Source organism: Panthera tigris, chromosome E2 (genome assembly GCF_018350195.1).
Source record: "Panthera tigris isolate Pti1 chromosome E2, P.tigris_Pti1_mat1.1, whole genome shotgun sequence".
Taxonomy (NCBI): Eukaryota; Metazoa; Chordata; class Mammalia; order Carnivora; family Felidae; genus Panthera; species Panthera tigris.
In genome coordinates this window covers 2,406,229-2,433,448 of record NC_056674.1, presented here as the reverse complement: position 1 = coordinate 2,433,448, position 27,220 = coordinate 2,406,229, and the positions used below count along the sequence as shown (strand labels likewise).

General features: G+C 44.4%; 1 protein-coding gene across 1 annotated transcript; it reads left to right on the top strand.

Annotated features, from left to right (window-relative positions):
- Positions 1-7,691: 7,691 nt before the first annotated feature.
- On the top strand, positions 7,692-11,705 carry LOC102955691 (zinc finger and SCAN domain-containing protein 5B-like). The gene is made up of 4 exons (XM_042969986.1): positions 7,692-8,027; positions 9,486-9,689; positions 10,613-10,763; positions 11,032-11,705. The coding sequence occupies exons 1-4, from the start codon at positions 7,692-7,694 to the stop codon at positions 11,703-11,705; spliced, it is 1,365 nt and encodes a 454-aa protein (XP_042825920.1).
- Positions 11,706-27,220: the final 15,515 nt, after the last annotated feature.

Sequence of the window (27,220 nt, the reverse complement as noted above, 5' to 3'; positions counted from 1 at the left end):
GCTTTCCTTGCAGGTGCAAATCTCCCTCCAGATGTCCTGGTGACGAATGAGTCCTGACGAGCAGAGATGTTGCTGGTGCACAGACGGCAGGTGAGGGACACACCTGAGTCAGAGGGAGGTGGACACACATCCAGCCGTGGTCCCTCCTTAGTCAAGTTCCCCAAACAAGTGTCTTCTTAAAGATATCTAATCAAGGGGCGCCTTGCTGGTTCAGTCAGTGCAGCACACGACCCTTGATCTCGGGGTTGTGAGTTTGAGCCCTACACTGGGTACCTGAAAAAAAAGTTTTAATTAAAAATTTTTTAAATTGTGGTGAAATACACGTACCATGAAATTTACCATTGTATCCACATGTAAGGGGTAAGTTTTGTGGCGTTAAAGGCATTCACACCATTGTGCAGCCAGCCCCACCATCCACAGAGTGCTTTCCTTCTTTCAAGAATGAAACTCTGCTGCTATTAAACAACCACTCCCCAGGACCCTTGCCCAGCCCCTGGCAACCAGGGTCCTGCTTGCTGAATTGAATCCGCTTGTGTCTGGATTACTTCATTTAGCATACTCGTGGTGTTGCAGCCTGTGATGGGATTCTCTTCCTTTTAAGGCTGAGTAATATTCCCTATCACCTGGGTGCTTTGAAAACATCCTGTCTAAGCCCCACCCTAGACCAAATCAATCCACCAAGGGATGGGAGGGTGGGGCAAAGCTGTCGGTGGTCTCGTTCCTGGTGATTCTATTGTGAACCTCACATATAGGGAGGGCTTTCTCCCAGTGCTGGTTTCCCCCATGGTGGAGGGGCGGGGCTTAATTTTGTGACCCTGATCTGAGGTTTTACTTGGTAGGATTATACCAAAGGCAGCGTTAACTGTAGATTAATCTCCTCTCCTTGAGGGCATTGGAGCTAGAACAGGTTAGCCTCTGGCTTACTAGACTTTGCCAGGTTAATCAGCTACAGTCGGTACCCCCATCCCAGGATTTCTCAACCTCTGCACCACTGACGTTTCTGTTGGGATCATTCTCTTTGTGGGGCCATCCCTTGCGTTACAGGATGTTCAACAGCTTCCCCACCCCCCCCACTCAACACAAAAGATAGCAGCAGCACTCTCTCCCCGGTTGTGACAACCAACCAAATCTCCAGCCATGGTTGAGCGTTCACCTGAAACCAAATTACCCGGAACTGAGAGATTATCCAATCCCAAAGAATTCTAACTCACGGGACCCAATAAGGAGCCAGCTTGTTAAGCAAAGTCGATGGAGAATAGAAAAGCTGGTTTCAGATACCTTCAGAAACAGGGCTATTAGAACTGTCATCCAAGAAATAGAAATACACATAAGAAAAGCAATCTGCAAGATGAAATAATTAAACATCTTTTAAATGCAGCGAATATTCATTAAGAAAAATATATAATAGCTCAACTAAAGAACACGCCAGGCGGGACATAGGGCAGAACAGACACAACAGAGAAACAAATTAAGAAAAGGAACAAAACATTGCAGTCTCTTCCAGAAGCAAGAAAGTATGAAGAATCCAAGGCCAACTCCAGGAGAAAATGAGAAGGGGGAGAAGGAGATGTTTGTAAGAAATCGTTAAGATAAATTTCATAAGATTAAGATGAAAAACCTCTCAGACCGGTAGTGTTCTTCAGGACGATCAGGAAAAATCTACACCTGGTGGTCACAGAAGAATGAATTTAAAAATGCTTATAAGAGGGGTGTCTGGGGGGCTCAGTCAAGCATCCAACTCCTGACTTCCTCTCGGGTCATGATCTCACAGTTTGTGGATTTGAGCCCTGCTTCAGGCTCTGTGCTGACAGCTCCGAGCCCAGAGCCTGCTTCTGTCTCCCTCTCTGCCCCTCCCCCACTCACACTCTGTCTGTCTGTCTCTCTCTCTAAAAATAAACTTTAAAAAATTTTAAAAATACGTATATCTCACATATCAAATGCTTAGCTGAACACATAATGCAAACGCTCAACGAATAGATGCTAAGCATGAAATAAAGCATAACGATCCAGTAAATAGTATAAATATAGCATCAACAACAGCAGTACTGTGAGAACGTGGTCTCTAGCTTCTAGATAGGCTGGCTGAAAGGTCAGGGGCAAATCCAGAATTCACAGAGAACCAAGGGTATGATAGTTTCCTTTGGTTGGTAAATTAAACGACACACTATACATAAAACATTTACTACATATTGTGGCTAAGTATTCTATTTTATGTTCATGCATAGCTTTGTATCTATACATCTACATCTATATTTATATATCTTTATCTGACATATACAGGATCACATATTAGGACTGGAAGAGAATCATAAAATCCATTATTAAGATAAATTTGAGGTTGAGTTTATTTTAAGAGAGAGTGCATGAGCAGTGGAGGGGCAGAGAAGGAGGGGGAGAGAGAGAGAATCCCAAGAAGGGCTTGGATGCAGGACCCACAAACCATGAGATGATGACCCGAGCCGATATCAAGAGTTGATGCTTAACCGACGGAGCCACCCAGGTGCCCCTGTGTGTCTGCTTTCCATTGTTTTTATAAAAGGGTAAATTGACAAGTGTCAAATCAGCGATTTAATCTAGTTTGAGCAGAGTTTTAAGGCATTAATCCCAAGATATTGAAAAATAATAAAAATAAGTTTTAAAAAGTCACCAATATTCCTTATGTATCAATATTTACTTTTCATTTTTCGGTGACTTGGAATTAATATGTTAAAGCTTTGGTTGAGCTAGGGTTATTTTTTTCTGAAGATTTTATTTTTATCTTTTATTATTTTTTAAATGTTTATTTATTTTGAGAGTGATAGAGAAAGAAGGAGCAGGGGAAGGGCAGAGGGAGAGGGAGAGAGAGAGAGAATGCCAAGCAGGCTCCACACTGTCAGCACAGAGCCCAACGTGGGGCTCAAACCCACGAACTGTGAGATCACGACCTGAGCTGAAATCAAGAGTTGGACACTTAACCAACTTAGCCACCGAGGAGCCCCTTAAATATTTTATTTTATTTTTATTTTTAAGTAATCTCTACCCGCAACGGGGCTCGAACTCACAACCCCGACGTCAAGAGTCTCCTGTTCCACTCGCTGAGCCGCCCAGGCACCCCTGAGCTAGATGAAATCACCGGTTTGACACCAGCCTATCATCTCTTCACACATCCTTGATGATGTATCACTGCCTTCCGCCTTTAGGAAAAGCGTGGCTTATGCAATTGATGCAATGTCGATGCATTTTTCCCTACTTACATGCAACGTCTGGTTTTTTAAATGCCTACTTGTCAGCCCATTTTATTTATTATTATTTTTTAATATGAAATTTATTGTCAAATTGGTTTCCATACAACACCCAGTGCTCATCCCAATAGGTGCCCTCAACGCCCATCACCCACCCTCCCCTCCCATCAACCCTCAGTTTATTCTCAGTTTTTAAGAGACTCCTACAGTTTGGCTCCTTCCCTCTCTAACCTTTTTTTTTTTTTTCCCTTCCCCTCCCCCATGGTCTTCTGTTAAGTTTCTCAGGATCCACATATGAGTGAAAACATATGGTATCTGCTTTTCTCTGCCTGATTTATTTCACTTAGCATAACACTCTCCAGTTCCATCCACGTTGTTACAAAAGGCCATATTTCATTCTTTCTCATTGCCAAGTAGTATTCCATTGTATATATAAACCACAATTTCTTTTTTTTTTTCAATTTACTTATTTATTTTATTTTATTATTATTTTTTTAATATATGAAATTTATTGTCAAACTGGTTTCCATACAACACCCAGTGCTCATCCCAAAAGATGCCCTCTTCAATGCCCATCAGCTCCCTTCCCCTCCCTCCCACCCCCCATCAACCCTCAGTTTGTTCTCAGTTTTTAACAGTCTCTTATGCTTTGGCTCTCTCCCACTCTAACCTCTTTTTTTCCCTTCCCCTCCCCCATGGGTTTCTGTCAAGTTTCTCAGGATCCACATAAGAGTGAAAACATATGGTATCTGTCTTTCTCTGTATGGCTTATTTCACTTAGCATAACACTCTCCAGTTCCATCCACGTTGCTACAAAGGGCCATATTTCATTCTTTCTCATTGCCACGTAGTACTCCATTGTGTATATAAACCACAATTTCTTTCTTTCTTTTTTTTAATGTTTATTTATTTTTGAGACCGAGAGAGACAGAGCATGAACAGGGGAGGGTCAGAGAGAGAGAGGGAGACACAGAATCGGAAGCAGGCTCCAGGCTCTGAGCTGCCAGCACAGAGCCTGACGCGGGGCTCAAACCCACGGACCGTGAGATCATGACCTGAGCCGAAGTCGGACGCTTAACCGACTGAGCCACCCAGGCGCCCCATAAACCACAATTTCTTTATCCATTCATCAGGTGATGGACATTTAGGCTCTTTCCATAATTTGGCTATTGTTGAGAGTGCTGCTATAAACATTGGGGTACAAGTGCCCCTATGTATCAGCACTCCTGTATCCCTTGGGTAAATTCCTAGCAGTGCTATTGCTGGGTCATAGGGTAGATCTATTTTTAATTTTTTGAGGAACCTCCACACTGTTTTCCAGAGCGGCTGCACCAGTTTGCATTCCCACCAACAGTGCAAGAAGGTTACCGTTTCTCCACATCCTCTCCAGCATCTATAGTCTCCTGATTTGTTCATTTTAGCCACTCTGACCAGCGTGAAGTGATATCTCAGTGTGGTTTTGATTTGTATTTCCCTGATGAGGAGTTGTCAACCCATTTTAAATAAAACCTTGACCCAAAGTGCTTAAAACTTGCAGCTCTATGTTCCCCGATTCCTTTGAGCACCTTAGGCATATGATAAATAATTCACCAGAGCAGGAAAACCAATATTGTCTCCAAAGAGACTTACTTTAAATGAGTTTTTCTCTTGATGGGGTTTCAGTGAGAAATTTAATCCACTCAACCATTTAAAGTTAATTCTATGGCTTTAAACCAATCATCAGGCTGATGAGGTAACCGGAAGTTTGGAGTTTCTCTAGCCGTATATAAACAGAGACATTTCAGCTTGAGGCACAGTTTGAGAGCTGGTCCCTCGGAGGCAGGAAGACATGTAGGAGGTAAGTTATGGGTGGGAATGCCTAAGGTTGCTTGGAAACTGGGATGGATGGATGGATGGAGGTTGGAACCAGGAAGGCTTGGGTCTATATTCACTATGCATCAGCTCTGAGGTCTTGAGACGGCAATGTTATCTTCCTACACCCCATTATTAACTTCGATTCATTGTCGATTCATTGTCGAATTCATCTGGGAAATGAGAATCATGTTAATACATTCATGCTATGGTGAGTGTGGTTTATACTTTGAACCAAGGTTTTTCGACCTCAGATGCTATTTTTGGCCAGATAATTGTTTGCTGTTTTGTTGGGGTGGGGGGAGGGGAGTTGTGGGTTGTGGGGGCTGCCCTGTGCCTTGCAGGATGTTTAGCGACATCTCCCCCACCCGCCTCCCCCATGCCCGGGTTAGGACAACCAAAAGTGTCTCCAGATGTTGCCCAAAGTCCCGAGGTGCGTGGGGAACAGGGGCAAAAGTCACCTTTGTTGAGAACCGCAGATCGAAATGTTGGGGTCGCTCCATCCAGTAAACGTGTGCCAGGCATGTCTTTAGCCTCCTTAGTTTATCCTCACACCACATAAGAGGTAGGTTTTTTCTGCCTATGTCATGGAGAAGGGTTGCGGTCTCCAAAGAGCTGATTGACTTGCCCAAGACCCCGCAGCTAATTGAAGCTGAAGCATGGAACTAAAACAACACTGAGCTCAAGCAAGCTTCCCCAACGATCTGAAACAGGACAAAAGTGGACAATTGTGGGTTTTAGGCAAAATGTCTTACCTTTGAATTCCATGTGGCACATGGTTCTCCTGAGATTTCTAAACGTGCCACACTTTTGCTTAAAAACACATCACTGGGTGTTTGCTGTCCACGGGGTAACATCAAACCTTTAATTATGGGCCTCTTATCAACCTACTAGAGCAGCCAGGATTAGAGCCCCTTTACCTGGGGGCCCCATGGCTCTCACTTGCGAACTGAGTCCCCCCACCAGTCTGCAGAGTAAGAAAGTGGTTCTTGCCTTTGGGAGCTAGGTTGAGAACCTCTTAAAAACTCTCTCTCTTAAAATCTTCTTTGAAAACTTCAAAGAGCGTTGGATTTTAAATCCTTTTTTCTGGGATGAGATTAGGTATGTGTAACCCATAGAGACAGAGCCCATTAATGGATTACCAGGAGGTAAAGGTGGGTGGGGAAGGCAGGGTTTCCTTTTCAGGGATGAATAAGTTCTAGAAATAGACAGTGGTGAATGGTTGTACAGCATTGCAAATGTGAGTACTGCCCCAAAATTGTATACTTTAAAGGACTGAATTTTATGTAATGTGTATCTTATCACAGTGACAAAGTTATCTGTTAATCCTGTTAGGATTCTTTTGAGTTCTTCCTTTCCTGGAAGAAATCAATATCCTGGGATGAACAAGGAAACGTATTGGGGGACAATCCTAGGTTAATATTTCCAACATTTCTACACCACATGAAATTCTTAGGTTGGAAATATATTTCTGTATTCTGCAGAATTACAACTAACAGTTTTGCCTTGTATGCTGTCCTGATGAGAAGGTACAAAGCTTGACATTGTTAAAATAAATTTTGTATATCAAAATATATGTTTTGAAAAATCGAACTATATTTTGAATTGAAATTCAAAATTGAAATATATACAAAGTTTATTTTTGAGAGAGAATCCCAACCAGGCTCCTCACTGTCCATTGTCACGTAGGGCTTGAACTCAAATCAAGAGATCCTGCCCTGAGCTGAAATCAAGAGTCAGATGCTTAAGCAACTGAGCCACCCTGGTGCCTGCACTTAGTTATATTTAATTTATAGTAAAGAACAATATTGTCCCAATTTATAGATGCAAAAACTGAGCCCACCTCTGTATATCTCATGCTCAGAACTTAGGGGTCCATTCAGACAATTATTTTTTTTTTACTTTTTTTTTTTATTTTTTTATTTTATTTTTGGGACACAGAGAGACAGAGCATGAACGGGGGAGGGTCAGAGAGAGAGGGAGACACAGAATCGGAAACAGGCTCCAGGCTCTGAGCCATCAGCCCAGAGCCTGACGCGGGGCTCGAACTCACGGACCGCGAGATCGTGACCTGAGCTGAAGTCGGACGCTTAACCGACTGCGCCACCCAGGCGCCCCTCAGACAATTAAACCACCTTTTACTATAAAGGACATTGGGAAAATAATAGTGGGGCTCACTTTCCAATGTATTAAACACAGACCAGTCGGTGTCTAGTGTTGGGTGAGGGGAGGAAGGGTAAGAAGTTTAATCTTTGGGCACCTGGGTGGCTCAGTTGATTAAGCATCTGACTCTTGGTTTCAGCTTAGGTCATGCTCTCACGGTTTGTGAGTTCGAACCCCATGTCAGGCTCTGCAGTAACAGTGTGGAACCTGCTTGGGATTCTCTCTCTCCCTCTCTCTCTCTCTGCCCCTCCCCTGCTTGCTTGCTGTCTCTCTCTTCCTCAAAGCAACAAACAATAAACTAATCTGGTTCATTCCTCCCCCCACCCCCAGACTTGTGAAAAAACAGCCAGTCTACTGCTGAGGAAAACCAGAGTAAATACCTTTAGGTAGGTCTTAATTAGGCACCAGCCCTTAGAGAGTTTGCACAGAGCCATACTGGAAAATTCTCCTGTAAATATGGCCGCAGACCAGACGTTCTCACGGGAGAAAGCCCAAGGAGCCCTCGCTGGAACGCAAGACAGCAGCTGTGAGCAGTGGCACGTGAGCTTCAGGGCGTTTAGCAGCTCGGGGAGGTCGGACCCTGTGGAGGACCTGAGGAGGCTCTATGAGCTCTGCTATCTGTGGCTGCGGCCAGACCTGCACACCAAGGAGCAGATTCTGGACATGCTAGTGATGGAGCAGTTCATGATCTCCATGCCGCAGGAGCTCCAGGTCTTAGTAAAGGAAAGTGCTGTGCAGAGCTGCAAAGACCTGCAGGATGTGCTGAGAAGCAGCCAGGGGCCCAAGAAATGGGTGAGTAGCGCCTTCCTCATTGCAACGGGAAAGCGGGGACTGGTATGGGGGACAGGAGGGGCTTTTTCTGGGCCCAGTGGTTCTCGAGTGGAAGGCAGGAGACACTCAGCAATGTCTAGAGACATTTCTGGCTGTTGAACAGGGAGGAGGGGGGACATGACCGGCATCTGGTGGGCTTCGTGAGTCTGCACACTTTACTCTCACTTAACCCTGCCCTACCTCTCACGGGGACAGTTGTGTAAGGGCCGTTCCAGACACTCGAGGAGAAAGGCTGAAACCGGTCCACTGGCCCCACAATTCTTGGTATTGCCAGAGACCCTCTTAAAAGTGGTCCTACCTGAGTAAAGCAGCTACAGGGTGTGGAGAGGTGCATTGGATGTGTTGTCATGGCAACTAGAGTCCTGGGAAGATGCTGAGGAAGGGAGGGGGTTGGGATAGTAGGTTTTTGACTGGATCGGGTTCTCTCAGATCAACTAGTGATACTGGGGGGTGGACCATCCTTTGCTTTGGGGGCTTTCTTGTGCATTGTAAGGTGGTTTGCAGCATCCTTGTGTCAGTGGCAACTTCCCCTAGTTGTGAAAATCAAACCTCACCAACCCACCCCATCCCCCCCAAAATCTCTGGTGGTTGCCAAATGTCTCATAGGGTCAAAACTTTGGCTCTTGGGTAAGAATCACCAGACCAGGTAAGACTTTATTTACCTGGGAACATTTTCCATCATGGTGGGTTGAGTGTGCCTTTATCCTTTGTAGAAAAAGAAAGGGTTCAGAAGGATCTAGAAGGGAATAGGACCTGGTGTGCCACATGCATATTTGTTCCAGTCACAGGGGATGGGTTCCTCTGTAGGTAATTTTGTAACCAGTGGACAGGAGGGAACTAAGTCCAACATGGCAATCCCCCTTTCCCTGTGTACTCTGGTAGGAGATGAAATCCTCCAGGGGGCGAGCCAAGAATGGAGATTACAAGCTTCCACAACATCGTGGAAAAATAGCTGTGAAAACTGTAAGGTTTTAATCTGGAATGATTGATAAAGGGATTTAAGACCAGCTGGGTGACACGTAGGTCAAACATTGGCAGCCTCACTTGGGGGAGGGGTTGGGTTTTTCACAGCACCATGTTGCATGTGCCTAGATCAGGAGGACAGTTTGAGGGCTGAGTATTAGTATTAGTATTAGCTGGGGCAGTGGGAAATAAAAGGGAGGTATTGAAGTTGATTAGATATTGTGGCTAGGCCAGTAGTTAGCTGCCCAACACAAGGGAGTGGGGTAATTTCACCTTCACCCCCTAGGGGTACATTTGACAATGTTTGGAGACATTTTTGGTTGCCATTTTAAACAAGTTATTCCAACAAATTGAATGTGTGGTAGGATGCGCACTGTACAAGAGAGCTACCTTCTGATTCTTACAGAGTCTGATCTTGTTTTATTTTCCCCCCTTCCCCCCCCCCACCCCCCGCAGACCATAGTTAGCATAGAAGGACAGGAATTTCTCATGCGAAGCTCAGATGTTCAGATGGCCAACGCCGAGGCTGGTGACAGGGATCTTGTGACAGACTTGTCCAAGAAGCCCCAATCCTCTGGGTGTGAGATACATCCAGAGAACATCCAGGTCAGCAGAGAGCTACAGAACCTGCCAGGAACCAGTGAACCATCAAAGGGGCAGGTGAGTGTGATGCCCTCCTCAATCTCTAGGGAGTGGTGGCAGAAGGTACCAGAAGTGTGTGCAGCTGCTAGAATAATTGGGATATTTAGCACAGCACCGAACTAGGCCCTTTTGCCCTAGGAATTCCCATGGATGCATCAAGTCCCTAGACATTTCTGAGCCTCTGTGGAGAATGAGGACCTTTCAGCCTTTGTCCCCCTGCCATTAAGGCTTTTAGTGTTGAGGCTGGAGGAAAATAGTGGTGATGAAATGGTGCCAGGTCAATTTGCCACAGGGTAATGAACTGAAAGCTGATTTTTCCATAGTCGAGTTCCTCAAAGGCATTCCATGAAATGACAATCGGCCAAAGGACCAGTTTGGGGACTACTGTCAATAAATTAAAGGAGGGTTCTCACTCGGAGTTGTTTTGCCTCTCAAGACATTTGCAAGTGTCTGGAGACCTTCTTGGTTGTCAGAATGGAGGTGGGCATGGGGGGTGCTATCGACACCTGTTGGGTAAGACCAGGGATGCTGCTAATTGTCCCACAATGCATAGGACAGCCTCCCAACAGGGAATCATCCAAAGTATCAGTAGCACTGAGTAGGGACACCTGGACCTAGTGCCATCTTGCTTCCAGAGTCAGACAAGGGGAAGCAGGGGTGGCTTTAGGGAGCGTGCTTAGAGAATTAGGCACAAAAGTTGTGGTGTGTGGACATGATTTAAAGGCACAGTGGGTATTGGTTAACAAAGTTCTGAGAATCAGGTGATTATCAGGGGTGATGGGGTGGTCCAAGGGAAGTCGTGGGGATATATTCACAACACTATTATGGAGAAAGTTGGGATCTCAGATTAGGAAGATGGGCAGGATGGGGAAAGAAGAGACGAGAGCTTTCCACCCCATAATTTAGACACATTGGTAACTACAGTGACTGCCCATTGTCAGGGACAGAACGTTCTCCTGCCTGAGACCATTCCTGGAAAAGGTGTACTGGAGGGTCTGAGACCTAAGGAGAACTTGGAGAAGAGTCTGACAGAAGACTTGGAAGAGACAAGAATACTTAAATCCCAAGAGCCTCCCTTTCTGAAGGGTCCTGGTGAGCATGGAAACTGGGAAGAGTGACTTCTCTGCTGGGGAGGGGGCTGGGGATCAAGCATTGACATCTCTTGGTGGTGCTGGTGGTGGGGAGGCTCTCAAATGCCTTCTCCATCACTGATTTCCAGAGTGTCCTACATACAACCCAATCTCAAGTTTGTTGATTGATGAGAAGTTCTTAGCCCACCTCAGTGTTTGGTTCAAATGAGGTTGGTATCATTGAAAATGCTCTTTATTAAGTGTTGTTGTGTTAACCCTTCTTTCAACAGCTCCCATGAAGACTCTCCAAGAAGGAACCTGTATTAAAAATGTGGATGCTGAAAAGCCTTCCACACAGGTTTCAGAGAGACAAGTGTCCACTCAGAATGGGAAGAGAAGAGATTCCCAGAAGACTCAAAGAAGTTCCAAAAGGAGAAAACAGGAAAACACCTCCATTTCCCAGGACGTGGCCACACATTTGGACAAAGGAGAATTTTCAGGACAGCCTGTGTCATCAGTTCATCCTGTTGGGAAAAAAGCCACGGGAGGGACATCAAACGTCTGTAGCCTCTGTAAGAAAGAATTTCGTTATAAATCTCAGTTTTCCATCCACTGGAGGACACACACGGGAGAGAGACCCTTTAAATGCAACACCTGTTCTGGGAGTTTCATGCAGACTTCGGACCTCCGAGTTCACCAGCGAATCCACACAGGCGAGAAGCCTTACTGTTGTGAAATCTGCCTCAAGACGTTCACCCACGACTCCACCCTGCGGAGCCACAAGAGGATCCATACAAAGGAGAAGCCCTATGTGTGTGAAGAGTGTGGGAAAGCTTTCAGCCACAAAGGGAACCTCAACGTTCACCAGCGCACACACTCTGGGGTAAAGCCCTACACGTGTCATGAGTGTAATTGTGCCTTTCGTCAGCTGGGCACTTTTAAGCGCCACCAAAAAATACATTAAAAAATGACTTCCCAATGATTCCACCATCAGATTTAAGTCCCTTCTGCTCCAAGAAGGAAGTTAATGGCGATTTGTCACCTATTTTATAAAAATGACATATGATATTGTGAGCACTTACAAGGTTTCTGGAACACAGTAGATGTTCCATAAATGTTAATTTATGGAGGATCTTGGAACGATGACATCTTCCTTATTGGTTCTCATTTTCTGTTTTAATTATGTCCCATTGTTTCCTTATAAGGCTTTTGGGTTTATGAAGGCAAATCTTATTGTCAATATTTCCTTACAAAGATGGTGGCTGCTGAATGTCTTTCTGTTATCCATTATTTTTATTAATGTTTATTTTTGAGAGAGAGACAGCGTGAGCAGGGGAGGGGCAGAGAGAGAGGGAGACACAGAATCTGAAGCAGGTTCCAGGCTGAGCTGTTACTACAGAGCCTGACCCGGAACTCAAACTCACAAACTGCAAGATCATGACCTGAGCCGAAGTCGGACACTTAACCGACTGAGTCACCCAGGCGCCCTAAAGTTTATTTTGAGAAAATACAAGCAAGCACAAGCTGGGGAGGGGCAGAGAGAGGGAGAATCCCAGGCAGGCTCCAAGCTGTCAGCACGAGGGGCCTGACATGGGGCTCTGTCTCATGACCACGAGATCATGACCTGAGCTGAAACCAAGAGATGAACATTCAACTGACCCGAGCCACCCAGATCCCCCTCCTGTTATCCATTACTCCCTTGTAAAATAGGATGATCCAGGTAGGGTGGCCAGATTAAATATGAAATAATGAAATTTGGATCTCAGATGAACATTTTCTTAAAGTATAAACACGTTCTGAATCATCACATACCACCGAACAATTCAACTAGACATTTTTAGAGCAAACTTAGATTCAACAAAACAGCACAGAGATTTCCTAGAGGCCCCCGGTCCCCAGTCAAACACATCCTCCCTTAACTATCAGCATCCCCTATCAGAGTGGCATTTGCTACAGTTGATAAGCCTACACTGATGTCATTTTCACCCAGAGTGTATAGTTTAGGGGTCACTCAGTGTTACACATTCTATGGGTTTAGACAGGTGTGTGACATTCACCCACCCTTGTAGTCTCATACAGAATAGTGTCACTGCCCTAAAAATCCTTTGTGCTCTGCCTGTTCTGCTTTGTCACTTGCATCCTGGATGTTTTGCTAAATTTGGCAAACTGTAATTTCCCACATTGACTACAGAGGCATTCTGAGACACTCATTAGTAGGTCACCTTAATTTAGTGACATGGGCATCCCCTGAGGGCCTTGTTAAGCCACAGGTGAGCAGGCCCACGCTAAACTGAGTTTTAGGGCGCCTGGGTGGCTCAGTCACGGTGCAGCGTCCAACTCTTTCTTGGCTTCGGCTCAGGTCATGGTCTCGTGGTCATGGATCATACCCCTGCATCAGGCTCAGCGCTGAGTGTGGAGTCTGCTTGGGATTCTCTCTTCCCCTCTCTGCCCCTCCCCTGCCTGTGTTCTCTCTTTCTCTCAAAATAAAACTTTAAAAAAGAAAGTGTTTTTAAAAAGCTGAGTTTTAGAACAGTTTTCCCAAGCCCACAGGATTCCCTCACGTCCTGCACCATTTGCTCTAACCTTGTGCACCACAAGGAACATTTGTCAACTGATAATATGTTGGAATAGTCCCATACTTTACTGATTTCCTTGATTTTCACGTGATGTCCCGTTGCAGCCTCCTATGCAGGATCCAGCACTACGTTTCCCTGTCAAACCTCCTTAGGTTCCTCTTGGTGGTGACAGTTTCTCAGATTTTCCCTGTCTTTAGGGACCTGAGAATCTGCACTTGGAAGAAGTTCCCAAATGATGCTGATGCTCCTGCTCTTGGGACCTTTTGAGAAAAGCAAGTTTAGCTCCTAGGTGGGGTCCAGTAACTTTCAAAGCTCTGGGTCTGTCACTTCCCACAGGAGGTGGCCTTTTACACAAGTCCTCCTGTTTGTAAGGAGGGTTTAAAGTCCTTCCCTGGGGCAGGCTCCCCGTCTGAAATCCTGTGTGGACTTGCTCTTCACCCAGAAACTTCAGGCTCTGGGCGTTCTTGGAGCTGAGCAAGAGGTGGTTCTCCATCATGGCGATTAAGTCCGACTTTCTTCACCAGACCTGGGAAATGTTTTGATGATACAGCCTTGTTTGTTTTCATCGTAGGGACTCTCATCAATGAGCCTCACCCCATTTTCCAATGTGTCTGCATGTTGGAGCCATCTGGAGAATTAAAACAAAACCAGAAAACCACCCATGCATGGGGGCCACACTCAGAGATAAGAATCTGGCTGGTCTGGAGTGTGGCCTGGGCATTGAGAGGGTTTTCTTTTCTTTTTTTTTTTTTTTAATGTTTCTTTATTTTTGACAGAGAGTGAGCATGAGCAGGGGAGGGGCAGAGAGAGGAAAGAGAGAATCCCAAGCAGGCTCCATGCTGTGAGTGCAGAGCCCGACTCAGTGCTCAAACTCCTGAACCGTGAGGTCATGACCTGAGCTGAAATCAAGAGGCAGACGCTTAACCGATTGAGCCACCCAGGCGCATCCCGGGCATTGGGAATTTTGAAGGCTCCTCAGCTGATCCTATGTGTGGCTGACTGCCAGCTCAGAGTCTTCTGATTGCCGATTGTAGTTACCTAGTGACTCCTATGGCTTGTCACACCACAAGGTCCCCTTCCCCACTGAAACCATGAGGCCATTTCAATGGCTTCACAGCCCACCTCCATGGCCAACAGAGAGGATGAACATTGCTGTGTGTTCACAGAGGTCAGCGATCCTGCCCCCTCCCCCCTTCTGCTTTCTCCATGCCTCCCCGGGGGATAGTTAGGATTTAGTGGAAGGTGACAGGGTCAAGTGTGATCAACCATTCAATCGCTCCTACCCTCTGGGTGTGGGCCAGGACCAGACGCATCCCACACCTGTGGTACTCGATAGAAATTAAATAACAATCAGGCTCTAGCCCAAACCTACTAAATTAGAAACCCTGGGGGGGTGGGGGGGTGGGGGGGTGGGCGGGCAGTGCCTCGTTCCATCTTACAAGCCCTCCAGGGGGATTCTAACACGCCCTGAGATTTTCCAACCACTGTCCTTCAACATTGGTTCTTAGACTGTCAATCTCGCAGTAGAGTTTTGCTTTGTTTTGTTTTCGAAAAATAGTGCACGGAGGTCCCATGGACTCTGGATCCAGTCTATTAAAAGATGCATAAGTGGCACAAGGCCAATGTATTTAGATGTCTAGAGAGACACAGGTGTGTAGAGACGTGTTTTTACTTCTATCCAGCCCGTCCTCTTCTCACTTGGGCTTCCTTCCCCCACATCCCCATAAAAGAGCTCTTATCAGAGCCGACAGTGATTTGGGTCTTCTTGAAGTCAGTCGTCAAACTCAGTGCAGCCGGTGATGGAACCGGCCATTCTGTTGGAGAAGTGAATTAAGTACCGCACCAAAGATGGCCCGTGGGACTAAGACAAGCTCTGGTCTCTGGCTTAGAGACCCCTCTTCCACATTCTTCTTGCCCTGTTTGCCGCCGGAACCCACCACAGATATGGAAGCGGACAACTATAAATTACCCTTCCCACTTGCATTCGGGGCTCAGATCTTTGGAGAAACAGTCTCCTCTGAGCCCGCAGGTGTTAAATAAATCTCCGATCTACCAAAATGTCCAAGTGCCGCTTGATTTTTCCGCCAGCGTTTCAGCCTCGTTCCGTAACAATTCTACCCTCTTAAAAACCCCTCGTCCCCTTGGCTCGCTCTTCTCCAGCTGGCTTCTCCTCTTCCTTCTCTGCCTCACATCCCCCTTTTGTCCCAGATTTCTAAATAGTGGCATACCTTTGTTACGGGTAAAAAAAAAAAAAAAAAAAAAATATATATATATATATATATATATATATATATATGTGTGTGTGTGTGTGTGTGTATAAGGTTGTTAGAATGAAAAAAATATTTTATTAGGTTGTGCACACACAATGGAGTAATTATAAAACATAGAGACAATAAAAGAAACACTTTTAAAAACCTTACTTACTGGGTGACTTAGCCTAACATTCCGACCCTTGATGTCGGCTCAGGTCATGATCTCACAGCTCTGTGAGATCGAGCCCTGCATCCATCAGGCTCAGAGCGGAGGGAATCCTGCTTGGGATTCTCTCTCTGCCCCTCCCTCACTCACACACGCTCTCTTAAAATAAACTTTAAGAAAAAAGGCTGCTTCCAATATCCAGAGATATTAGTTGTTAGTATGCTCTGTTTCTTACCTTTAATAATTTAATTTTATTTGCAACTCGCAGAATTGTATTGACACTATTATTAATTTTTAAAAATTTTTTTTTAACCTTTATTTATTTTTGAGAGAGAGAGAGACAGAGCACGAGCAGGGGAGGGGAAGAGAGAGAGGGAGACACAGAATCTGAAGCAGGCTCCAGGCTCCGAGCTGTCTAGACGTCACAGCCTGATGCGGGGCTCGAACCCACAAACTGTGAGATCATGTCCTAAGTTGGACACTTAACCGACTGAGCCACCCAGGCGCCCCATGAACATTTTATTTTTTTTAACTTTATTTACTTATGTAAGTAACCTATACCTAATGTGGGGCTCAAACTCATGACCCCGAAATCAAGAGTCACACGCTCTTCTGACTGAGCCAGCCAGGTCCCCCATTTTGAACATTTAAAAAAATTTCCCTTTTTTTTTTTTTTAAGTTTATTTACTTATTTTGAGAGAGAGAGAAAAAACATGAGCTAGGAAGGGGCAGAGGGACAGAGAGAATCCCAAGCAGGCTCCACACTGTCAGCCCAATATGAGGCTCATGAACCATGAGATCACGGCCTGAACCAAACTTGAGTCAGATGTTTAACCGATTGAGCCACCCAGGTGCCTCTGAACATTTTAAATTCTAAAATAATTGATTTTAGGGCTAATTTGTATATTTTTTGTGACAACGTCCAGTAGATGGCAGCAAAGACCTTCTACCAGGTTGCGTTCGCTGGTTCTTCCGCCAACGTTTCCAATAACCAGTGTTTCCACCGGAAAATGGTTTTCTACCAACGAATGAGTAGCTCTTAAAAAAGTAAATCTTTCTGCTGTCAGTGTGGGGCTAAATTTGATCCTTCATATGGTATTTCACATGATTTGCAGTTTTTTCCCTTTACTAGAATTGCGTATTTAAATTTTTTCATGAAATATTTTGTTGTATAGTTTTTATTAATCCCAAAGTATTACACAGAGATAAAACTGTGATTACTGATAATGATCTTCTAATTAGACTATAACCTATTTTATTTGTTAATGCAATTTCATCAGACTGAAACTGTCGTCATTTTCCATATTTTATTTATTTATTTATTTATTTATTTAAATTTGAGACGGAGCACACACACACAGAGGAGGGGGAGGGGCAGAAGGAGAAAGGGAATCTTAAAAAAATTTTTTTTTAATGTTTATTTATATTTGAGAGAGAGAGAGAGACAGAGTGCAATCAGGGGAGGGGCAGAGAGAGGGAGACACAGAATCCGAAGCAGGCTCCAGGCTCTGAGCTGTCAGCACAGAGCCCCAAGCGGGGCTCGAACTCGCAGACTGTGAGATCATGACCTGAGCTGACATTGGACGCTTAACCACCTGAGCCACCCAGGCGTCCCTATGTCTTTTATTACCTTTTATTTACAATGACATCCCCAGATGCTAGCACAGAGCCCAGCAATAGCCCCGTAAACATTGTGTAGTCATTGAGAAAGAAAAAGATCTTTATCTACTGCTCTGGCAAAATGTCCATCACAAACTGATAACTGGAGAAAAAAAAAAAGCGGGTTACTTCACCACAGACTTGATGTGTTCTGCATTTGCATATTGGAAACTGGGAACAGGTGTGCGCGTCCATGCAGGCAAGTAAAAGGACTACATCAAACTGCCAACAGGGTTAAGGTGAAGAGGGGAAAAAGGAGAGGAACGGGCAAGGAGATTTGAACTTTCTCTGTATTTCTAAAGCTGCTCTCTTTGGAAACAGTTAAGGTACTTTTATTTTAGTGTAAAAGCTTTTGGTGACTCTGTAGTGAAAAAGTACACAAACTTGTGTCTCACTTGAGACTCCAAAAATGTACATGTTGAGTCCGAGTGTGGTCGAGATCCTGTTGGGAACCTGGGAGGTGGGGATCAGGGAAGCGAAAGGTGTGACTTGGAGAAAAGTTTGTCCTCTGGCCACAGAGAATAACACCCCAGCCCCTTCCAGCAACTGCTGCCCTCACGCAAACTGGGAAAACAAAAACAGCCTCAGCATTCACAGGTGGCTTCTGCCTGATTGCAGCCTGATGTAACTCTCCTCTTGCTATTTCAAAGTTTTAATTCCCTCACAAGTGTTTAAATTTATTTATTCCCAAAGTTCTCTTGCCTGTGGCCCAAGAGGTTTTCCCTCTGGCATCTCAACGCCGCCCTCCTGCCCCTGAAAACAAGAAAGCTGTTTTTCCTGCCAGTCCCACGTTGGGTTGAGTGGATCGTAATTACCTAGCTGGCAGCAATGATGAAGAACACAGCCTCCCCTACTTTCAGGGTCCCTGTGAGGGTTGTTAGAGCGATTTTAATGAGCCCCAGAGCACGAGGCTCACTTTCTGCCTGTCGTGGCGCTAAATTGCCATCAGAAAGTTCACTCTGAAGTTCTGGAAAACATTGTTGATTGCCAGCCTCCAGGGTGGCCTGCTTCCTTTCAATGGCTTATTTTAAAAACAGTGATCATCGTCTGCTTCTGACCATAAAGATAATATACATATGTTTATCGGATACATTTTAAATACACGGGGAAAGAGTAATGGACAATAAGCCGCCCATAATCCCATCCTGTAGAGACAGGCGGATTTAATATTTAGAGTGTATCCTTCTGATATTTTTTCTATGTGTGTGTGTAATAGACACATTTACAGATACGTGTATACATCATACATGTGTGTGTGTAATAGACACATTTATAGATACGTGTATACATCATACATGTGTGTGTGTGATAGACACATTTATAGATACGTGTATACATCATATGTGTGTGTAATAGACACATTTATAGATACATGTATACATATGTGTGTAATAGACACATTTATAGATACATGTATACATCATATGTGTGTAATAGACACATTTATAGATACATGTATACATCATGTGTGTGTGTGTAATAGACACATTTATAGATACATGTATACATCATGTGTGTGTGTAATAGACACATTTATAGATACATGTATACATCATGTGTGTGTGTAATAGACACATTTATAGATACATGTATACATCATATATGTGTGTGTAATAGACACATTTATAGATACATGTATACATCATGTGTGTGTGTAATAGACACATTTACAGATACATATATACATCTTATGTGTGTGTAATAGACACATTTACAGATACATATATACATCATATATGTGTGTGTAATAGACACATTTATAGATACATGTATACATCATATGTGTGTAATAGACACATTTATAGATACATGTATACATCATATATGTGTGTGTAATAGACACATTTATAGATACATGTATACATCATGTGTGTGTGTAATAGACACATTTACAGATACATGTATACATCATGTGTGTGTGTAATAGACACATTTATAGATACATGTATACATCATATATGTGTGTGTAATAGACACATTTACAGATACATGTATACATCATGTGTGTGTAATAGACACATTTATAGATACGTGTGTACATCATATGTGTGTGTAATAGACACATTTATAGATACGTGTGTACATCATATGTGTGTGTAATAGACACATTTATAGATACGTGTATACATCATATGTGTGTGTAATAGACACATTTATAGATACATGTATACATCATATGTGTGTGTAATAGACACATTTATAGATACGTGTATACATCATATGTGTGTGTAATAGACACATTTACAGATACGTGTATACATCATACATGTGTGTGTAATAGACACATTTATAGATACATGTATACATCATATGTGTGTGTAATAGACACATTTATAGATACGTGTATACATCATATGTGTGTGTAATAGACACATTTACAGATACGTGTATACATCATACATGTGTGTGTAATAGACACATTTATAGATACATGTATACATCATACATGTGTGTGTAATAGACACATTTATAGATACATGTATACATCATGTGTGTGTAATAGACACATTTATAGACACATGTATACATCATACATGTGTGTGTGTAATAGACACATTTATAGATACATGTATACATCATATGTGTGTGTAATAGACACATTTATAGATACATGTATACATCATATATGTGTGTGTAATAGACGCATTTATAGATACATGTATACATCATATGTGTGTGTGTAATAGACACATTTACAGATACGTGTATACATCATACATGTGTGTGTAATAGACGCATTTACAGATACATGTATACATCGTGTGTGTGTGTAATAGACACATTTATAGATACATGTATACATCATGTGTGTGTAATAGACACATTTATAGACACATGTATACATCATATATGTGTGTAATAGACACATTTATAGATACATGTATACATCATATGTGTGTGTAATAGACACATTTATAGATACATGTATACATCATATGTGTGTGTAATAGACACATTTACAGATACATATATACATCATATATGTGTGTGTAATAGACACATTTATAGATACATGTATACATCATGTGTGTGTAATAGACACATTTATAGACACATGTATACATCATATATGTGTGTGTAATAGACACATTTATAGATACATGTATACATCATATGTGTGTGTAATAGACACATTTATAGATACATGTATACATCATATGTGTGTGTAATAGACACATTTATAGATACGTGTATACATCATATGTGTGTGTAATAGACACATTTACAGATACATGTATACATCATATGTGTGTGTAATAGACACATTTACAGATACATATATACATCATATATGTGTGTGTAATAGACACATTTATAGATACATGTATACATCATGTGTGTGTAATAGACACATTTATAGACACATGTATACATCATATGTGTGTGTGTAATAGACACATTTATAGATACATGTATACATCATATGTGTGTGTGATAGACACATTTATAGATACATGTATACATCATATATGTGTGTGTAATAGACACATTTATAGATACATGTATACATCATGTGTGTGTAATAGACACATTTATAGACACATGTATACATCATATATGTGTGTGTAATAGACACATTTATAGATACATGTATACATCATGTGTGTGTAATAGACACATTTATAGACACATGTATACATCATATATGTGTGTGTAATAGACACATTTATAGATACATGTATACATCATATGTGTGTGTAATAGACACATTTATAGATACATGTATACATCATACACACACACACACACACACACGTGTAACAACCCACATGGATGGATACATGCACTATGTAAATATCAGCAGGTGACATGATGGCCCATCTGTACCAGATGGTAAAGGAAAGCAAACCAGTTGCTTTGGGGGTTCTGCCCAAAAGGAAACACGAGATGAGCAACGGGTCTGAAGGCGGAAATTAAGTGCTCACTGTTAGCAGTTCGTGAGGTCTGTGGGGCATCCAGGGAGACGCTTGGGGTCCACGGGATACTGAGGCATAGGGCCCAGGAGTGCACCCCAGACTCGTCCGTCCACTCCGGAGGAGTTCATGAGCCCAGATAACTGAGAGTGTGGGGATCAGGTACCAGAGGAAGGACAAAGGGAAGGAAAAGCAAGGCCCAGGGGGACGGTGGGGGTGGCTGGGTCAGGACAGCACAGCAGAGTTTTGAGGGATGCTGAGGCGTGACAGTTCCTGGAAGCAGGTGACTCCTCGGGGCTGGAGGACACTGGAGAAGAAGCCAAGGGCTGATCTCCATGTTCTCAGGAGAAGTTATGGGAAGGACATGGAAGTCTTGTTTCTGGGACATGGGCTGCGGAGTCAGTCCCTCCAGTACTGGACAGATGGCTGGCATGCAGGAACTAGACGCCCTGCATGCTCACCTGACTGGCAACGGGCCGCCTCTCACCCTGGTCCCTCCCGACTGCCCCCATCTGATCTTGCTGGACACAGGCCTGGGAGGACCCGCAAACCTCAGGCAGGCTTCAAGAACCTTGCCCCGCCTCTGCCCCCTGGTGCTGTCCCTAGGGAGTTACAGGGGTGCCGTTTTGCATCAGTGAAGCCCACCCTTCCCATAAGCCCTCGTCCAGCCACCCGTACAGCCTAGACCCGTGTGCACACTGTGGGGACTGACAGAAATCAGAGTTCCTGCCCATGAAGACCTTACCGTCTGTGGAACGGAGGCCAGGGACACACAAACACATCCGCTTTGTGTCTCAAGGACGGTCATGGCACTCCCTCCCATCTCATGTGCTCTAAACTAGCCGGTTCCTGGTGGAGAAATGGATCTGATTTCCTTTTCCTTGTGTCTGAGGGTGGGGGAGGGATCGGGAGGTGATTAGCTTGCACCCAACAGAAAGTGGCAGCAAGGATAATTCCCCCTGTTCCTTATTTGCACAGAAGGCCCAAGCTGGCCTCCCTTGTCCCGTTGCCCTGAGGCTGCCATGTTGTGACAAAGACCCAACTGGCCCATTCCACGCTGGAGATGCCCTGGACAACACGGAGAGAGAGAGGTGGCCACCAACCACCTATCACTGGAACTTCTTGCTCCAGTCACCCTGTGAGAGAGCCTGAGCCAGACCACCCAGTGGGGTCCTCCCTGAATTCCTGACCTTCAGAAGCTACGAGAGGTACTCAAATAACTGTTGCTGATTTGAGTCACTGAGTTTTGGGGTGACCCGTTCCCCATATGGGAAACCCGTGACAGGTAACTGGAGCAGTGTCACATCTTTCCACCCTGCACTTCTGACCCCGCCCTGTCCCTGCTTTGTCCTCCAACGGTCCCCCCAAGGGTGTTCATCTGCACAGTCCAGAGGACATTCTCTTTCGGATCTGGTCTCTGTTTATTCCAGGCTCTCCTCTATCCTTCCTCAAATCTGCCCTCCGCCCTTCCTGTTTGTGAGAAGAACACACAAAATGCACGAAGCCATGTGAGTTCCAAATTTTAGCGCCTGAAAATTCACACGTCTGAGGGGCTTTTTAAAAGCGTCTTTGTAAGGATTTTCATATTTGGGATTTGGGGTGTGTGCCCAACAGTTGATCTGAAAGTGGAGGATGGGTTCAGATCCTGCCTCCCTCACCTACTGGCTTGGTGACTTTGGATCATAAAATATCATAAATAAATATGAATATAAACAAATATTACAAAATGGTATTTTAGGCCTTTTTAAGGTTTTTTAAGAATCCTGTCACCTCCTATCTGCTCCGAAGGCACAGACATTGTTCTGCTGGAAGAAAGTTTTTAAATTGTAGCTTCAAAAACTCGTAGACTTTGGGGGCACCTGGGTGGCTCAGTGGTTAGGCGTTTGACTCTTGGTTTTGGGTCAGGTCATGATCTCACAGTTTGTGAGATCAAGTCCCGAGTCGGGCTCTGCACTGACAGTGTGGAGCCTGCTTGGAATTTTCTCTGCTTCTGTCTCTCTCTGTCTCTCTGTCTCTCTCTGCCCCTCCCCTGCTCAAACATGGTCCTTTTCTCTCAAAATAAATAAAGGTGAAAAAAAACCCTTGTAGATTAAAAAAAATCAAGTCATTTCCATCAGCAGTTAAGGAAACAAATATATGTAAACAAAAATAAATCTTTAGAGGGGTGCCTGGGTGGCTCAGTAGGTTGAGCGTCCGACTTCAGCTCAGGTCAAGATCTCACGGTTCGTGGGTTCGAGCCCCGCGTCGGGCTCTGGGCTGATGGCTCGGAGCCTGGAGCCTGCTTCCAATTCTGTGTCTCCCTCTCTCTCTGCCCCTCCCCCGTTCATGCTCTGTCTCTCTCTGTCTCAAAAATAAATAAACGTTAAAAAAAAAATTAAAAGCATTAGCTATTCCTGTGATGCTTCCATTTCTACTTCTTGGGAAATTGAGGACGAAAAAGGAAAAATAATATGTCCAAATTCACAGACCAGGAGGTGGAGGAGTTGAGGCTTGGTCCTACGGCTTTCTGATTCCACAGTTTGGCTCATTCCCATTACACAGTGCAAGTCCCTTCCGGGCAAATCTCTTAAGCTCATCATTCCCTCGTATGCTCAGTGGGGGGGACAAGAGAGTCCAATGGACCCACCATCCAGGACAGGTGTGTGGAAACTGAGCAGAGAGCCAGCCCGAGCCTAGGAAGTGGGTTGTCAATGGCAGGACCTAGCCGTTGGCTTGAGATTCTTTGGAAGTTGGGGTAAGGAGGCCAGACTGCCCGGTGACAGAAGCAGGTCACACTAGCTGACGTGACCACCCATGTGGGTGTAGTCTGTGGGAGTAACGGCCCCTGTGATGGGGACACAGTGCTCATCCCTCCCACCGTGACCAAGCTCTGGGATTGCCTCAGGAACTGCATGGAAGGATTGAACTGTTTTCATTAATTTCCCTGTAAAGAGCTGGGGGAGGGGGCGGGGGGCTGCTGCTGCTGATTTAATTTTTAAATTGGGTTAGTTTTTTTTTTATGTTTATTTATATTTTTGAGAGAGAGACAGAGCGTGAGCGGGTAGGGGCAGAGGGAGAAGGGGACAGAGGATCGAACTCACAAACCATGAGGTCGTGACCTGAGTGGAAGTCGGACGCATGATGGACTGAATCACTCAGGCAGCCCCTAAATTGGGTCAGCTTTAACATGAGCAGTCACTGGGCCTGCACTTTTTTTTTTTTTTTTTTGTAATACAGGATTATATTTGGTTGCTATTTTGAGAAATTTTTTATTTTTTATTTTTAAAAAAAATTTTTTTAACGTTTATTTATTTTTGAGACAGAGAGAGACAGAGCATGAACGGGGAGGGTCAGAGAGAGAGACACAGAATCTGAAACAGGCTCCAGGCTCTGAGCTGTCAGCACAGAGCCCGATGCGGGGCTCGAACTCACGGACCGCGAGATCATGACCTGAGCCGAAGTCGGCCGCTTAACCGACTGAGCCACCCAGGCGCCCCTATTTTGAGAAATTTTTAATGTATTTTCCCACACTTAAAATGTTCTTTTTAAGTTTATTTATTCTTCTGAGAGAGAGAGAGAGAGAGAGAGAGAGCAAGTGGGGGAGGGGCAGAAAGAGAGGGAGACAGAGAGAATCCCAAGCAGGCTCTGTGCTGTCAGTGCGGAGCCCAATGCAGGGCTCGAACCCACGAACCATGAGATCATGACCTGAGCTGAAGTCAAGAATCAGTCGCTTAACCAACTGAGCCACCAGGTGCCTCTATGACAAAAACTTTTAAGTTTTGCCCGTAATACTTTGCAGTTGATGAATATTTGAAGCCTTGGAGAAATGTTCAGTTTACAGTGTTCATACATAATAAAGTACTTTAAATACTTTATGCACGGCATGATCACTTCTTAAGATCTGCATGCATAAGATACCACATATATCATGTATTAAATGTATGTACAATCATGATATGTCCATATATTGCATTCTTTTTTAATGTTTATTTATTTTTTTAGAGAGAAAAAGAAAGAGAGGGGGAGAGGGGCAGAGAGAGAGAAGGAGACACAGAATCCAAATCAGGCTTCAGGCTCTGAGCTGTCAGCACAGAGCCCAATGCAGGGCTTGAACTCATGGACTGCAAGATCATGACCTGAGCAGAAGTCGGACGCTTAACCGTCTGAGACACCCAGATGCCCCTGCATTCTTGATATACATACAGAGACACTATATGCACTGTTCCATGTGTTTTATAGATATATACACAATTAAGCTTTTCAGCAACCTACGAGATTGGAAATACCATTATCCCCATTTTATAGATGAGAAAACTGAGGCACAAAGGGGTTAAGTAACTTGTGCAGGGTACATAGCTAGTAAGTGTTTGGAACACGTATATGCCCAAGAATGTGAAAATAATATTTACCTCTGAGCAAAAGTATGACAGGCGTTTTTGCTTGGTTTTCTGAAAATTACAATTTGTCTAGGACAGGGTTTCAAACTTTTCAGTGAAGAATCCAGTAGCAAATATTTTAGGGTTTGTGGGTCAGACGGTCTCTGTCACCGCTACTCAGCTCTGCCATTGGAGCAGGACAGTCCTCCTGAAGTATCTACATAAGTGGGCTGTGTTCCAATAAAACGTTCTTTCTGGATGCTAGAATTCCCAATCCACACAGTTTTCACTTGTCATGAAATATTCTTCTGTCTCCCCTTCCACCGCCCCCAACCACTTAAAAATATAAAAGGCCACTTAGCTCATGGGCCCCATGATAACAGGACACAGGCAGGATTTGGCCTTGCGGGTCATGGGATAGCAAGCAGGATGCCCAGCATTTTATCTAGATTGTTGCTTTAAGATAAGTAAGCAATGTGGGCAGGAAGAGCAGCACCTACGTCAGCAGCTGGCGCCAGGGGCCCAGGTGTGGGCACTTGCCAGCCTCCGGGCCAGCTGGAGGGCAGGTGTGGGCAGTTAGCTTTGCCCTGGGAGTCTGGGAGGACAGCGGGTGACCAGAGTTCCTGTTTGCCTTGGAAGGAGAACGTCCGCCCCAAATCCCACCCCACGATGTGCAGATCCGAGCTGGTTCTGAGGATGCCCTTGCTGGTTCTGCTTTTCCTGGGACTGGCAGAAGCCTGCATTCCCCGTGAAGGTGATGCCTGCACCCACTCCCCGTCTCCTCTCCATTTCTGCTTACAGTGGACAGGTTCTGTGGCTGGCTCCGGATAGCTTCCTGCGGTCCAGCCAGACTCCCTGCTTCAGGTGTTAGCATCCCTTCTCTCTCTTCTTGGGTGGAGATGGTCGGTGCCTGAGTCCTGGGTACCGACCGTAGCCCTGCCTCGGAGACAGACTTGTATGTGAATCCTGGCTTCCTCGGGGACTCTTGGTGGCTTTGGGGTTGAGACATTGCCTGAATAAGCCTGACTGTCCTCATTGAACCAATGGGCATCATGAAAATCTCCAGTCCATTGGATTTCTGTGTGTCATTGATAAGGTTACATTTGCATAGTGCCTGGGAGTTGACATTATCATGGCTATGGAGTTGTACCAAGACCACAGATCTTTTTATTTTTTTAAGTTTTTATTTATTTATTTTGAAAGAGAAAGAAAGCATGAGCAGGGGAGGGGCAGAGAGAGGGAGGATAGAGTGAGAATCCCAAGAAGGCTCTGCCCTTACATCCCCAGTGCAGGGCTCAAACCCACGATATGTGAGATCACGACCTGAGCCAAAGTCGGACGCTTAACCGACTGAGCTACTCAGGTGCACCAAGACCCCAGATCTTTACAATATAAAGACACCATATGTTAGAAAGAGGACTTGAGAGTCTTGTCACAAAGCTGAGTTCCTATTGCCTCATTTGTCCGGCAAATATTCGTTGAGTGCCTGGTTCGTTCCCTGTGCTCAATGCTGGGAACGCAGTGGGTGAAAAAGACAGACATAGTCTCATCTTCATG

What these genes read in the sequence shown, in the direction of transcription:
- LOC102955691 (XM_042969986.1), top strand. Translation starts at nt 7,692, where the DNA reads ATGGCCGCAGACCAGACGTTCTCACGGGAGAAAGCCCAAGGAGCCCTC. An exon ending in GCCAGGGGCCCAAGAAATGG is followed by an intron (nt 8,028 to 9,485) that starts GTGAGTAGCGCC and finishes CACCCCCCGCAG; the next exon opens with ACCATAGTTAGCATAGAAGG. An exon ending in TCCCTTTCTGAAGGGTCCTG is followed by an intron (nt 10,764 to 11,031) that starts GTGAGCATGGAA and finishes TTCTTTCAACAG; the next exon opens with CTCCCATGAAGACTCTCCAA.